Below are 13,028 nucleotides of genomic sequence, written 5' to 3' on the forward strand. Positions count from 1 at the left end.
CGTGGCGGGCGCGCAGTCGGAGGGCGGCGGACTGGCCGACGGGCGGCGGGCGGCGCGGGCGGCGCGCGGCGGGCATGGCGGGTGCGGGGCTGCGGGCGGCCGCTCGGCGCTGGCTGCCGTGCGGGGGCCGCGGCGGGCCGCGAGCCGCCTCGTCCTCGCCCTCCTGCCCTGGCTGCGGCCCCCCGGGGCCCGGCGCCCACTGCCCGGGCGCCCCGCGCTCCGCGCCCGCCCCGGCGCCCGCCGGCGGCGCCGAACTCAGCGCGCACCTGTGGGCGCGTTACCAGGACATGAGGAGGCTGGTGCACGGTGGGTGAGCCGCGGCGGGACGGGCGCCGGGTGTCCGCCGGGCGGACGCAGACCCGCCGTCTCGGGCAGCCCCGGGCGCCGCTGCCGGGGAACGCGCGCTCGAGGGGCTCTCCGGGGCCCCGCGGCCCGGGCGGCTCCTCGGGAGGCTTCTGGGGCCGCCGCGACCCCGACGCCCGGAGGCAGGTGGGCAGACGGGAGGTTTGCGCCCTAGCGCCGTCGGCGGGAGCTCGGGGTGCCCGCAGCGGCCTCCGGAATGCGGAGCCCCCACCGTCCTTCCTGGCGGTCCCGCCTGCTGGGAGGCTGCGGCGGAAATGCCCCCAACCCCTTGTTCTCTTAGGGGCCCGTGGTTGGGGCGGGAGCGTCGGGGACAAAGCCCGCCGGCGGCGCTGCCCGACCCGAGCGGAGACCGACTAGGCTTTGCAAGCGCCTGTAGGTTGCGACCGAGGTCCGGAGGACTCTCAGCGCAGGAGGGGAAGGTATTGGTTGGAGAAACGAGACCAAGCCGCCCCAGGGCCCTGGAGTCCACAAGGGTGGCTGCATCCGGGGCCAGGACACTTACCCCCTGTACCCTCCTCTCTAGCACTCTCTCCCGCTGCAGAATGGGCTGATGAAGCCTGAGGCCCCCTCCCCCCCCAGAGGTCCTGCTGTGCTGGGATGCCCTGATGAGGCCAGAGAGCTGAGGGTGCTCAGCACTTGGCCCGGATCTCCTGAGGCTCTGCCTCTGCAGCAGACAGATACGTTTGGGCTTGACCATAGCTTCACCGACACGCCAGGTGGTACTCGCGGGCCTCACTCTCTCAGACCTTCAGTGTCCACAGGGTAAAACACAACCCTAGGGCCACTGTCCAGGATTGTGGTGATGACTCAGAAGGCCAAGAAAGGGCAGGGACCTTCCAGAGGAGCCCCCAAGGGTGGTGCTGCTTTCATTGTCTGGTAAGACAAAGTGGCCCTGCCTGGAAGATTCCAGCTGAGAGCATGGGGCTTCCAGTGTAGCTGTGTGGAGAGCTGGACAGGACTCACCTGAGAAGCTCAAGGCAGAATAGTTAAGACCCTGAGGAATGAAGGTTCTGAAGCCCTTGGGCTTCTATCAGGACCCCCCCACACACACACACACACAACACACACACCACCACCACCCTGTCAGTGGAGAGGCCAGGCCTGAGAGGCTGTTTAAGAAGATACCTTTGCTCTGGGTCTGGAGAAGCCTGCCTGCCTTGTAGGTATGGGAGAGAACATAGGGAGGTCTGTTGGGTTTTGTCACACCACGCTCATCCATATTTTCAGATCTTCACAAAGACACCGTTGCTTCTCTTGATGTGAAAGGGGCAAGGTCATTTCTCGGATGCCATGGTGAGCGTCGGGATGAGCCAGCCTTGCACCCAAGTCCTGACTCCCCTCTCCTGACTGGGCTTTTTGGGGGAGATTCTGGGCACTGAGATATGCCCTGGGCTAATGCCTGTGGGCAAAACTATGCCAGGCTTAGTGCCTCCCTACTAGTGTAGGGACACTGGAGGGCTGGGCTAAGGTGAGGGAGAGTGATTAAGGCAGGTGGAGTGACCTCCATTTGAACCTCAACTCCGATGCCTACTGCTGGATGGTTTAGAGCAAGTGACTTCACCTCCCTGAGCCCGTTTCTTCCTCTGGATGATGGATGAATAAGTGTGACCACCTCACAGGATTGGGGTGAGGCTTGAACATGATGAGCCTCTAAGGCACCCAGCAAGTGCACACAGCAGCAGCTGGGAGGATGGCACCCACAGTGAGTCTTACAGCTGCCGTGGGGAAGAGTCAGCCCTGGAGCCTGGGGCAGGAGTGGGGCAGGCGGAGAAAAGCAAAAGAGGGCACAGTGAGCCCAGTGAGGGGGTACATCCAGTTCACCCAATCTTGCGCACCACCACAGCCCTGTGGCCCCCAGAGTCCAGAAATCCTGTCAGGAGGGCAGACAGTATGGGCTGCTTCCCCATCCTGCTTTGTTCCTCAGAGGATCATCCATCCCCAGGAACATCCTCAAGGACAGAGGTGAAAGCCTGGGCTTGGCCAGCACCCTGCCAGCAAGGGGCCGCACTGCCACAGGGATCCCACCCCTCCTGGCCGTCTCTTGGTGTTGTACCAAGAGTCACTGTTGGTGCCCAGGAACTCAGGCTCCTGCAGAGGGCAAGGCCCAGGGCCCTAGTGACACCAGAGGGGCATCTCAGAAGCAGCTCCCTAGAGAGCTGAGGTCAGCTGCGTCTCATGTGCATCCCAAGTGAGGAGTTTTCTGTCTGCACCCACAAGTCTGTCAAACAGCTGCTCTGTGCCAGGCTTGTGTTGGCCTGCGGCCCCTAAAGGAACCAGCTACACTTGTTCCCCCACCCACACCCTACCCTTGGCTCCAAAGGGAAGGGGGTAGGGGTGGAGCCTGTGTTCCAAAGGGGCCTCCAAGGCAAAGCTTGGAGCATGGGAGCTCATAAGTGTCTGCTTTTGAGCACAGGCAACTGCCAGGCATGCTGCATGGCCCAGAGCTTCTGCTTCAAGAGCATGCCTGGTTGTGGCTGAGACAGGAATTCCTTGGAGGCTTGGGCTGTTTGTGTGGGCCTCCACCACAGGTTAGAGGTCTCAGGAATGGGGCCACCTGGAGCTACTGCAAGGCGGTGCCCTGTGCTCCTAGTCCTGCCTGTCCCCCCTCCAGTAGCCCCTACTCCTTGAGCGATGCAGGGGAACCTGTGACAGGGAGGTGACAGGCTCCAGAGGTGCATCGCTCATCGAATCCTACTTTGCTGCAGAGTGGAAATGCCACACACAGCACGTTCCGTATGGCCCTCTCAGTAATTCTGTAAGTAGGCACAGTTTTGATTCCCCCTTTAAAGATAGGGAATCTGAGGTCACAACTGTGAGAGGTAGGGCTTGGCCTGGTCTGTCTGACCTCAAAGCCCATGTCCTTTCTCCATCCACCTCCCCTACTGTACAGATGGAGAAACTGAGGCAGATGAGCCCTTATCCTCCCCTGCTTCCCTAAGACTCTTAAGAGTCTATTCTTCATAGTTCCTCACTCAACCTCAGTAGCAGCCAGGTGCCTGAGGTGGCTGTGACCACATCCCTAGGGGGGAGCAGCCTGGTTACTGGCCCACAACCCAACATCACACGTCCTGCCTGTCGTAATTAGCAATGTTCCCTGGCTAGAAGCAGCAAATGTCATTATGTAGACTGGCGGGCAGCTGAAATCCGATTAGAGGGGCCACAGGCTGTGGCAGGTGCTCAGAGCTGGGAGTCCAAGTGACAGGAGATACCCAGTATCCCCCACTCCTGTCATGTTCCCCAGCCCAGGCTGCAGGCAAGATGGAAAGGGTCTGAGCCTGGCCATGGCTCCGATGGGGTGATGGGAGCCTGGAGGAAAGATTGACTCGGTGCACCTGCTGGGCTGTGAGCAGTGGTGTAACCCAAGACCCACCGTTAGAAGCTCCAGCAGGGGTGTTGGCCCAGTGCCATCTCTGCCTTACCCCAACCATGTGAGCCCAGGCAAGTGAACTCTCTGATCCTCAGTTTGACCATATGCAGCCTTGGGCTCAGATGACGCTGGTAGTTTCACGAGGCCCCCAGACCTGTGCACCTAGAAAGTGCTCGGTAATTATTTGTTGCTGCTGTGCTCATCCTCCTCATCATACCTGCATCTCCTCCCTCCAGACCTCCTGCCCCCCGAGGTCTGCAGTCTCCTGAACCCAGCAGCCATCTATGCCAACAATGAGATAAGCCTGCGTGATGTGGAAGTCTATGGCTTTGACTATGACTACACGCTGGCCCAGTATGCAGACGCGCTGCACCCCGAGATCTTCAGTGCTGCCCGTGACATCCTAATTGAGCACTACAAGGTGAGGCTGGCCAAGCCAGTGGCCCAGGCCCTGGAGAAACTCCAGGCTGAGTCATGGGGGTCCCCTGAGGCAGCTGTTCAGCTGGAGGTGTGGTAGTGCAGCTGGCTCAGGCCTGGCCCACCCCTGTTCCCAAACAGTACCCAGAGGGGATCCGGAAGTATGACTATGACCCCAGCTTTGCCATCCGAGGCCTCCACTACGACATTCAGAAGGTGAGTGGCAAGGCCACAGATTCCAGTGACCCCCTCCTGATTGGATGTGCGTCAGCACTGCTTCCTTAGCCCTCCCTCTCTAAAGGGGGCGATCCACTTGGCCTCAAAGCTGCAGCTCCCTCTTGACAGGCACACGATCCCCTTGGTACCTTTCCACTGGGGCTTTGGCACCGGGGGCCAGAAGAGGCTGGCTCCAGGCCAACAGAAACTCCCATCTCACCGCCTGTCCTACTCTGCTGTCCCCAGAGCCTTCTGATGAAGATTGATGCCTTCCACTACGTGCAGCTGGGGACGGCCTACAGGTCAGTGCAGACTTCCCAGCCTAACAACCCCCGCCCCGCAACTATATGCTGTGGCCTCACCTCAGGACCACTTTGGACTCATGATGTCTGCACACCCACTCAGGGGCCTCCAGCCTGTGCCTGATGAGGAGGTGATCGATTTATATGGGGGCACCCAGCATATCCCTCTGTACCAGATGAGCGGCTTCTATGGCAAGGTACTCCATATGCCACTGCCCCGGGCAGCCAGCTCAGTGATCTCTCGACACACCCCAGTGGGCCGGCCCTGACCCGCAGGCAGTGCCTCTCTACAAGTGTCCCAAGACAGATTCGGAGCCTTGGTCTCCAGGGCTAGGGGTGGTGGAGCTGGAGGGCTTGCTGAGGTGGTGGCCCCCTCTGCAGGGTCCCTCCATCAAGCAGTTCATGGACATCTTCTCGCTGCCGGAGATGGCGCTGCTGTCCTGCGTGGTAGACCACTTTCTGGGTCATGGCCTGGAGTTTGACCAAGCGCATCTCTACAAGGATGTAACGGTGAGGATGTTGGGCCTCTTGGGGTGGCAGGGAAGGTGAAGGCAGCCTCAGCAGGGCAGGCCTTCCTCTGCCCCACTGCATCCTTACTGTCCTGCATTGTCCCCAGGATGCCATCCGAGATGTGCACGTGAAAGGCCTCATGTACCAGTGGATTGAACGGGATATGGGTAAGGGTAGACAGTAGCCCTGTGTGGCTTCCTGGCCAGGGACCAGGCTGGCCCTCACAGACCCATCTCCCCATTAGAGAAGTACATCCTGAGAGGGGACGAGACGTTCGCTGTCCTGAGCCGTCTGGTGGCACATGGGAAACAGCTGTTCCTCATCACCAACAGCCCTTTCAGCTTTGTGTGAGCTGCCTGTGGTTGGGAAGGAGGGTCCTGAGGGGAGGGGGGAGCAGGTGGCGCCCGGGGAGTGGCCTCCCTCAGTCCACCTGCTGCCTGTTCCACCTCTGCCCCCCTTCTGCCCAGGGACAAGGGGATGAGGCACATGGTGGGTCCCGACTGGCGTCAGCTCTTTGACGTGGTCATCGTCCAGGCTGACAAACCCAGCTTCTTCACTGACCGACGCAAGTATGGGCCTAGCAGGGGTGATGGGGCCAGGGTGTGGGGACTGGCCTTTCCTCAGCACCCTGTGTGCTTGGGGTAGGGACACCCCCTTGTCAGCATGTGGCCTTTGCAGAGTGGGGAAAGGTGCCTGTCCCCAGTCTTGCCCCAGACTGGAAATCAAGCCCTTTCCTGCCCCCTCCCTGCCCCAGGCCTTTCAGAAAACTCGATGAGAAGGGCTCCCTGCACTGGGACCGCATCACCCGCCTGGAGAAGGGCAAAATCTACCGGCAGGTGAGTGCTATCTAGGTGACCTAACCACAGCCCCAGCTGCAGAGGACTGGCAGCACAACCCTGCCCTGCCCCCACACATCTGCTGTGACTCTGCTTTCCCCCTCCCCCCCGCACCGTGTCCAGAGGCGCAGGCTGCTCAGGCTGCCGGGTTTGAATTCTAGGTTTACTACTCAATAGCAGAGGGAGTCTGGCTGGCCCACTTGACCTCTCTGTGCCTTGCTTTTCTATAAAAGAGGTCAAATATATTTAAAAAAAAAAAAAAAAAAAGGCATTCTTCTTGAATTGTGGTATAAAGCCCTTAAATTAGGCATTTACTGAATACCCCATAAATGATAAATGGTGCTGTTACTTGGGGCTGACCACTGCTGCAGCCAGACCAGCTGGTGGGGTGAGGGGGACCCCTTTTCCTAACTGGTGTCTAGGAAGATGAGAAGGGGGCCTAGTGCTAGGGTGTGGGTGGCGATTAAGGAACAGGATTAAGGTGTTTGGCCGTGGATGGAATGCGGAAATCCTGGCTGAGCTGGTCCCCTTTGAGGGTGGCAGTTCCAGGGGCTGGGGGAGGGAGGCCATCAGCAGTTGGGTCAGGGGAACTGAGGCCTGGACTGCATGCGGTACACACAACCCAGTGGCACCCAACTCTCCATGGCCCCTTGGGCGCAGGCTCTTTTCCTGGGCTCTGAGGGTGATGCCCTCTTTTGTCTTGGCATCTTAGCCAAGCCTGAGGAGGGTCATGCACCTTGTGGGGAACAGGACTTTTTCTCCTTTGGCGACTTGCAGCCTTTTCTTTGTATTTGATGATCTGAAGTTTTGTTTTGTGCATGTGCTGGATCCTGCTTGCTTCTCGTCTTTGTGCCACCCCCACCGCCGTCTCCTTGTGCAGGAACCCCAGGTTCTGTCTTGCCTGACGCGGCACCTTGTACCTCGAGATTCTTATTTTTTATTTTTTTTTTTTAATTTATGATAGTCATACAGAGAGAGAGAGAGAGAGAGGCAGAGACATAGGCAGAGGGAGAAGCAGGCTCCATGCACCAGGAGCCTGACGTGGGACTCAATCCCGGGTCTTCAGGATCGCGCCCTGGGCCAAAGGCAGGCGCTAAATCGCTGCGCCACCCAGGGATCCCTTTCTTTCTTTCTTTTTTTTTTTTTTTTTATGATATACCTCGAGATTCTTAGTTCAGGGCCCATCCCGGCCCCACCACCCGCTCATACTTGGCTCTGCAGCCTCCCGCCTTGAGCTTAATTCAATAATTAAGTCTTTTGCGACCACCTATGTCCACCAAGGCTTGTTTTTCCTGGCCTCTTACAGTCACAGGCTGCTGTAGTGACTCCTTTGTGCCAAATATGAATTCTTCTAATTTCTGGGGTGTGGGCCCCTGCCCCAATAGCTGTTGGACTTCCCGCTCTGGGCCCCCTGCCCCATTTTCTGCTCTCCCGAGAGCTTCCTCTATTGTGTTTGAGCCTGACTGCTTTCATCTTTTCTCTGGCTTTGGAGCAGGGGGGCAGATGGCTTCACAGTGAGATCTGCTGAGTCCCTCTGGGCTCAGGCCTGGGAGGACAGGAAGGGCTTCAGGGCCATGGGCTTGCTGCTGGAGTTCGTTTCCCACAGCATGGGGTCCCTGGGGTGGGTGTGAGGCCACAGGGAGGGGAGGCCCTGGAGGCACAGGGCACCATGCCAGGCCTCCAGGAGACCTTCCTGTTGGGGGGAAGACCCCCTTCCTGCCTGAGAGGGGGAGGAGGAGACAAGGGCCAGAGCCAGGGGACAGTGAGGCCACGGGAAAGGGCAGCCAGGCGTCCAGCTGGAGGGGCCTCACTGTCCCTGGGGATTCGGGAGGGGCAGTGGAGAACAAGGCGTGGTACACTGTGCTCAGCAGTACCCCCCCAACTCTCCCCAGGGAAACCTGTATGACTTCCTGCGCCTGACAGAATGGCGGGGACCCCGCGTGCTCTACTTTGGAGACCACCTGTACAGTGACCTGGCGGTGAGGGGGCAAGGCGGGGCTCAGTGGTGAGAGAGGGACGGAGGGAGCCCTGCTCGCTGATGCTGAACCCTATCCTCTGCCCCACCCACCCTACAGGACCTTATGCTGCGGCACGGCTGGCGAACGGGTGCCATCATCCCCGAGCTGGAGCGCGAGATCCGCATCATCAACACGGAGCAGTATATGCACTCTCTGACGTGGCAGCAGGCGCTCACCGGGCTGCTGGAGCGCATGCAGGTGGGGGGTGGGGAGGCAGGGGCGGGTTGGGGGGTTAGAGCTGCTGCCTGGGCACACACCCAGCACCCTCCTCATCTCCCCCAGACGTACCAGGATGCTGAGTCGCGGCAGGTGCTGGCTGCCTGGATGAAGGAGCGCCAGGAGCTGAGGTGGGTGGAGGGGAGGGGAGGGGAGCTGAGGGGTCCTGCTGTCCCTGTGCCCCCTCAAGCACCTCATGTCTGCTTCACAGGTGCATCACCAAGGCGCTGTTCAACGCTCAGTTTGGGAGCATCTTTCGCACCTTCCACAACCCCACTTACTTCTCACGGCGCCTTGTGCGCTTCTCTGACCTCTACATGGCCTCCCTCAGCTGTCTGCTCAACTACCGGGTAGACTTCACCTTCTACCCACGCCGCACGCCCCTGCAGCATGAGGCACCGCTCTGGATGGACCAGCTCTGCACTGGCTGCATGAAGACGCCCTTTCTTAGCGACATGGCCCACATCCGTTGAGGGCACCTTTATTGTCCACAGCAGGTCCTAACCCCTCCTGTCCCACCCACACTGGGCTCCAGTCCAGGGCGGGCAATAAAAGTGGTCTCCCTTTTGCTCCTGCCTCTGTCTGGCTCTAGCCTTGTCACTTGACCGCGAGGATCCTCTGAGTGTCGGGGAAGTCGTCCTCTAGGAGTGAGTCCTAGGGGTGAGGAGAGGACCATTTGTGGCTGGGCTGGAACCAGGTCCTGGGTCCCCTTCCACCGTCCCTCACCCCCCACACTCACATCAAAGGGCTCACAAAAGGCATCGTGGCTGCCAAAGACTGGGTTGGGGACAGAGACCAGGGTTGGGCTGGTCCCTTCCTGCCAGGGGGAGAAGTCCTCCTCAGCATCATCTTCTGCCTGAAAAGAGGTGAGTGGTGAGGGCCTTGAGCAAGATCAATGGACCCAACTACTCCCAACCTTCCCCCTCCGCCCCCAAAATGGCCCTACCTGGAAGGTAGAGAAGCCAAAGCCTGTGGCCTTGCCTCGAGCACGGAGGTAGAAGGCTCCCGCCACTAGGCCAAGCAGTGCTCCAGCAGCTACCACGGCTCCCACGCCTGCCATCACAGGTGGAGCCTCCGGTGCTACCACCGCCCGCTGCAAACAAATAGAGCGTCAAGGCCACGTGGGGCAGGGCTGTCCCCTCACCCCATGTTCTGCTTCTTGTCCTCATCCCATCCCCCACCAACTCACAGGCTGCAGGGGTGCCAAGAGCGGCCTGGCCAGAGCATGGATGATGCCATTGAATGCCATGATGTCCCACACGACGACATGGCTGACCACAACTGCCCCTGGGGCCTGTAGGGAGACCAGAGTCAGGCCAAGTGGGTGAGTGATGGCTGGGGGCCAGCGGGGGAGGTGCAGTAGCCAAACTTACCACGGGGGCCCAGGAACTGTTGTCAGGGCCTACAGCACTAAAGACGAGGCTGAGGCCTGAGTGGGCAAGGAGCACAGTATCCTGGCTGGCATTAGTGCTCAGGAATGTGGTATTGGAGGCATGCAGCTCCAGGTCTGGGCCACTCAGTGTCTGTGGGCAAAGCAAGGCCTATTGGTCCAGGGTAGCCGGAGGCATCAGCGATGGGCTTGGATCTGCCTGCAGCCCCTGCTAGTTACCATGTTGTCGAGGAAGCCTTCGTTGACAGGTACGAAGAGTGTCTTGTAGGTGAGCTCATCGTCCAGAAAGTCCAGGAAGTCAAGGCCCCGAGGGGTGGCATTGGCATAGCCCAGCAGCATCTGGATAAAGGGGTTGTAGATAGGACCGTGAGCAGGCTCCCTCCCCAGGGACCTCAGCTATCCACACCCTCAGCCCTAAGGCTGGGCCCCTGCAGACCCCATAGAAGGTGGAGAAGTTGGCCGTGGCAGCCAGGACATCCAGCAGCTTCCCGTTGCACATGCTCATCCCGTCACCCACAAAACCATGGCGGCACCGGCAGGCCACATCTGCAGGAAAGGTGGATCAGCGGGCAGGGGCCGAGCCAGGGCGTTGGCCGGGGGCCGGGGTGGGGGGCTCGGCTGCACCTTGCTCGCGGTAGCAGTAGGCATCCCAGCACTCCGAGCGGTTCTTCCGGATGCCCAGACTGACGACGCCTACCTGACCACCACCACAGTCTGCCGCAGGGAAGACGACTGGGTGGGCAGCCGAGCCATTGGCCAGCCAGCCCAGAAGGCACAGGTGGAAGCCCAGCTGCAGAGACAGGCAGGGAAGACACTTGAGACCAAAGCCCCAACTCGAGGGGACCCCATAGACTAGGCTCTAGATCCCTGGGCCCCACACACCTTCTGGGCAGCCGAGAGCTGAGGAAGAGAAGCAAGAACAGCTCCCTGGGCCGCACATGCCGCCTCGGCCTCCGAGAAGTTCAGGCCGTAACGACCACTGGGGGCCTGGAGGTGGAAGACACCGGCCTGCTTCTCTGCAGAAGGGAGGGACGCATGGTCAGCCCCGCGGCACGGAGGCAAAGCAGGGACAGTGGGAGCGGGCAGGGAAGCCCACCCTGGAAGTGGAGGTCAGTGCACACAGCATCCACGTGACAGGGTGGTGGTTGGCCCAGGCAGCGGTCCACAGGCGGCTCCGGCTCTTCCACGCACTGCAGTCCGTCACCCACGTAGCCGGCATGGCACACACAGCGCCGCGTGTTCTGGGGCGGGAGAGCAGATGGGTGCTCTTCAGGGACCCAGGGCCGGGGTGGGCGCTCTGTGGACCTCCCCACCCTGCTGCTGGGCTCCCCCGCTGCTCACAGGGCCAGTGCTCAAGCAGTCCGCGTGCTCACTGCAGCCCCCTCGGCGGCCGTCGGCACAGGGGTCACGGGCCCGGCAGCTCCAGCCGTCGCCCTCGTAGTCAGGCAGGCAGGTGCAGGTGACCACGGTGCCTACTTGGCTGCAGTTGGCGTGCTGGCTGCAGCCGCCGTGCCAGTACCGGCACAGGTCCACCACTGGGGGCAGGAGAGAGTGGCAGGCCTAGGTGACAGGTAGGGGCCGGGGGGCCTCCCACCTCACATGGCACACCCCTGCTCACCTGTGCATGTGCGACCGTCCCCTTCATAGCCCAGACCGCACTCGCAGCTGTTGTCTGCGCGGCACCTGGCCTGGGGTGCGCAGGGCGGGGCACACACGGGCTGCAGCTCTGCCCCCCCAGGGCCCACCACAACATCCCGGTTAGGAGCTGCCCTCCCAGATGCCCCCTGCCCCCTTCCCGTAGCCCCCCTCAGTGCCTCCGCCTGAGCATGCAGTTGGGGCAGGCACGGGGGTCCGCCAGCAGATAAAAGCACTCGGGGTGGGCACCGACACAGCACTCACTCAGCTGCACCTCACAGCTCGGCCCGGTCCAGCCCTCATCACAGAAGCAGGAGCCAGAGCCCCCAAGGCCCTCATCACAGCGGCCATGGGAGGTGCAGTGGCAGGCTGGAGAGAGGGACAGGCCAGAGGGTGGGGTCAGTGTGGCGGACCCCAGGGCTCAGAGGGCAGGGTAGGACAGGACAACCCACCTTGGCACTGGGGCCCAAAGGCACCCGAAGCACAGAGTTCACATGCTGTCCCTGTAAACCTTGAGTGGCACTGACACTGCCCACTGCCACTCATGCCATCCATGCACACACCATGGCCACTGCAGGGGATGCTGGCACCACCAGGGCAAGCTAGGGTGGGTAAGAGAAGGGAGGTGGGGCCCGGGCTCTCCTCAGGACGCCTACCACATGCACCCCCAGCCCAGCCATACTGTCCATCCTGCACCTGGGGCAGCCAAGCCTCTTCCAGAAGCTGCAGCTCACTAAAGTCCCCATTGCTGCTGAGCATCCCACAGATGCTCCAACCAGCACCCCTAGTAGGCTCTGCACCATTTATTTCCACACCCACCCTGCCTCTCAGAGCATTTTCACCCAGTAAAATCCGCTCAGCACCCAGAACTGTCTTCTCCCTACCACCCCAACACATTTTCCCAGGAGCAGAAGCCAGAGCTGTGCCAAAAGGGCCGGTCAGCAGCACCTGCCACCTCAGGACACTCACCTCGGCACTCACTGCCATAGTGACCAGGGCAGCAGCTGGGCTTCCAGGTAGTGGTGACGCAGTTGCGGTGACAGCCCCTGCTCAGGCCTTGGGGCTGGCCCCAGAGGCTGGACCGGGCCCAAATGCTGCGCAGTGCCAAAGAGTGCAGTGGAGGGGATGTCCAGAACTTTGAGTAGTATCGCCAGCAGGCCTCGGGGCTGCCCTGGGCCAAGGGGAGTCAAATAGCCTGAGTTTAGTGGTCCTTGGGCCATTCCTGAACCCCCCCCCCAGCTCCCAGGCCCTTACCTGCTCCTGTGAGCCCTCAGGACAAGGCGGCTCCAGCCCGCAAATGCTGCAGAACTTCTGGAAGGAATGGGAGCCAACACGGCAAGATCAGATAGATGGACAGGCCAGGCCAGTGAGGGTCCCTGCCTGTCTACCTGTGACCCATGGCCTCCCTCACCAGCCGCAGCGGCCGAGTCTCAAAGCGGTCACAGCGAGCACCAAGGCCAGGTGGCTCCAGCAGCTGATCGATGCCATAGGCCACACCACCCTCAAAGAGCAGGTGCCGCTGCACGATGTGGGCATCCTCCTCACCCACTGTGAGCTCACCCTGTGGGCAGAGGAGAGCACAGGGGGTCACAGGTATGCCGCAGCCCCCAACGGCCAGAGCCCCTGACTCCTGCTTCCCTCCTTCCCAGACTCACCGGCCGGGCACGGCTGCAGGAAAAGGAGATGGGGGTCCCGTGCATTGTGCGGAGTGGGCCCAGGTTGGGCAGGTCAGATGCCAAGGCCTGAGCAGATGGAGCT

The 13,028-nt window shown here is 61.0% G+C and overlaps 2 protein-coding genes across 5 annotated transcripts in view; one reads left to right on the plus strand and one right to left on the minus strand.

Annotated features, from left to right (window-relative positions):
• NT5DC2 (5'-nucleotidase domain containing 2) lies at nucleotides 1–8,820 on the plus strand. 2 transcript variants are annotated; one of them, XM_025456103.3, is made up of 15 exons: nucleotides 1–306; nucleotides 1,591–1,656; nucleotides 3,967–4,151; nucleotides 4,289–4,363; nucleotides 4,610–4,665; nucleotides 4,769–4,862; nucleotides 5,047–5,175; nucleotides 5,282–5,342; nucleotides 5,420–5,522; nucleotides 5,643–5,744; nucleotides 5,930–6,011; nucleotides 7,904–7,990; nucleotides 8,087–8,227; nucleotides 8,312–8,376; nucleotides 8,457–8,820. In XM_025456103.3, exons 1-15 carry the CDS (start codon nucleotides 75–77, stop codon nucleotides 8,716–8,718), a joined length of 1,740 nt encoding a protein of 579 aa, XP_025311888.2. In that variant the 5' UTR covers nucleotides 1–74; the 3' UTR covers nucleotides 8,719–8,820. The 2 variants fall into 2 exon arrangements, with proteins under 2 accessions (XP_025311888.2, XP_025311887.1); XM_025456102.2 differs by lacking the exon at nucleotides 1,591–1,656 and having other exon boundaries at nucleotides 2–306.
• STAB1 (stabilin 1) overlaps nucleotides 8,689–13,028 on the minus strand; it is a 26,966-nt gene continuing 22,626 nt past the window's right edge. For all 3 annotated transcript variants that reach the window (XM_025456101.3, XM_025456100.3, XM_035702424.1), the window contains 18 exons: nucleotides 12,926–13,012; nucleotides 12,682–12,831; nucleotides 12,525–12,581; nucleotides 12,240–12,441; nucleotides 11,723–11,872; nucleotides 11,535–11,639; nucleotides 11,254–11,361; nucleotides 10,977–11,170; nucleotides 10,732–10,876; nucleotides 10,518–10,651; nucleotides 10,260–10,425; nucleotides 10,072–10,181; nucleotides 9,855–9,974; nucleotides 9,619–9,768; nucleotides 9,435–9,539; nucleotides 9,192–9,338; nucleotides 8,985–9,101; nucleotides 8,689–8,899 (listed from right to left, as the gene is read on the minus strand). In XM_025456101.3, the coding sequence (XP_025311886.1) occupies nucleotides 8,843–8,899; nucleotides 8,985–9,101; nucleotides 9,192–9,338; nucleotides 9,435–9,539; nucleotides 9,619–9,768; nucleotides 9,855–9,974; nucleotides 10,072–10,181; nucleotides 10,260–10,425; nucleotides 10,518–10,651; nucleotides 10,732–10,876; nucleotides 10,977–11,170; nucleotides 11,254–11,361; nucleotides 11,535–11,639; nucleotides 11,723–11,872; nucleotides 12,240–12,441; nucleotides 12,525–12,581; nucleotides 12,682–12,831; nucleotides 12,926–13,012 (2,304 nt within the window). In that variant the 3' untranslated portion in view covers nucleotides 8,689–8,842. The remainder of the gene's footprint in view (nucleotides 8,900–8,984; nucleotides 9,102–9,191; nucleotides 9,339–9,434; nucleotides 9,540–9,618; nucleotides 9,769–9,854; nucleotides 9,975–10,071; nucleotides 10,182–10,259; nucleotides 10,426–10,517; nucleotides 10,652–10,731; nucleotides 10,877–10,976; nucleotides 11,171–11,253; nucleotides 11,362–11,534; nucleotides 11,640–11,722; nucleotides 11,873–12,239; nucleotides 12,442–12,524; nucleotides 12,582–12,681; nucleotides 12,832–12,925; nucleotides 13,013–13,028) is intronic.

This window comes from Canis lupus, chromosome 20 (assembly GCF_003254725.2).
Source record: "Canis lupus dingo isolate Sandy chromosome 20, ASM325472v2, whole genome shotgun sequence".
Lineage (NCBI taxonomy): Eukaryota > Metazoa > Chordata > Mammalia > Carnivora > Canidae > Canis > Canis lupus.

Coding starts and splice junctions, on each gene's coding strand:
- NT5DC2 (XM_025456103.3), top strand. CDS start 75: ATGGCGGGTGCGGGGCTGCGGGCGGCCGCTCGGCGCTGGCTGCCGTGC. Junction 4,152..4,288: donor TCCTAATTGAGCACTACAAG/GTGAGGCTGGCC, acceptor GTTCCCAAACAG/TACCCAGAGGGGATCCGGAA. Junction 4,863..5,046: donor TGAGCGGCTTCTATGGCAAG/GTACTCCATATG, acceptor CCCCCTCTGCAG/GGTCCCTCCATCAAGCAGTT.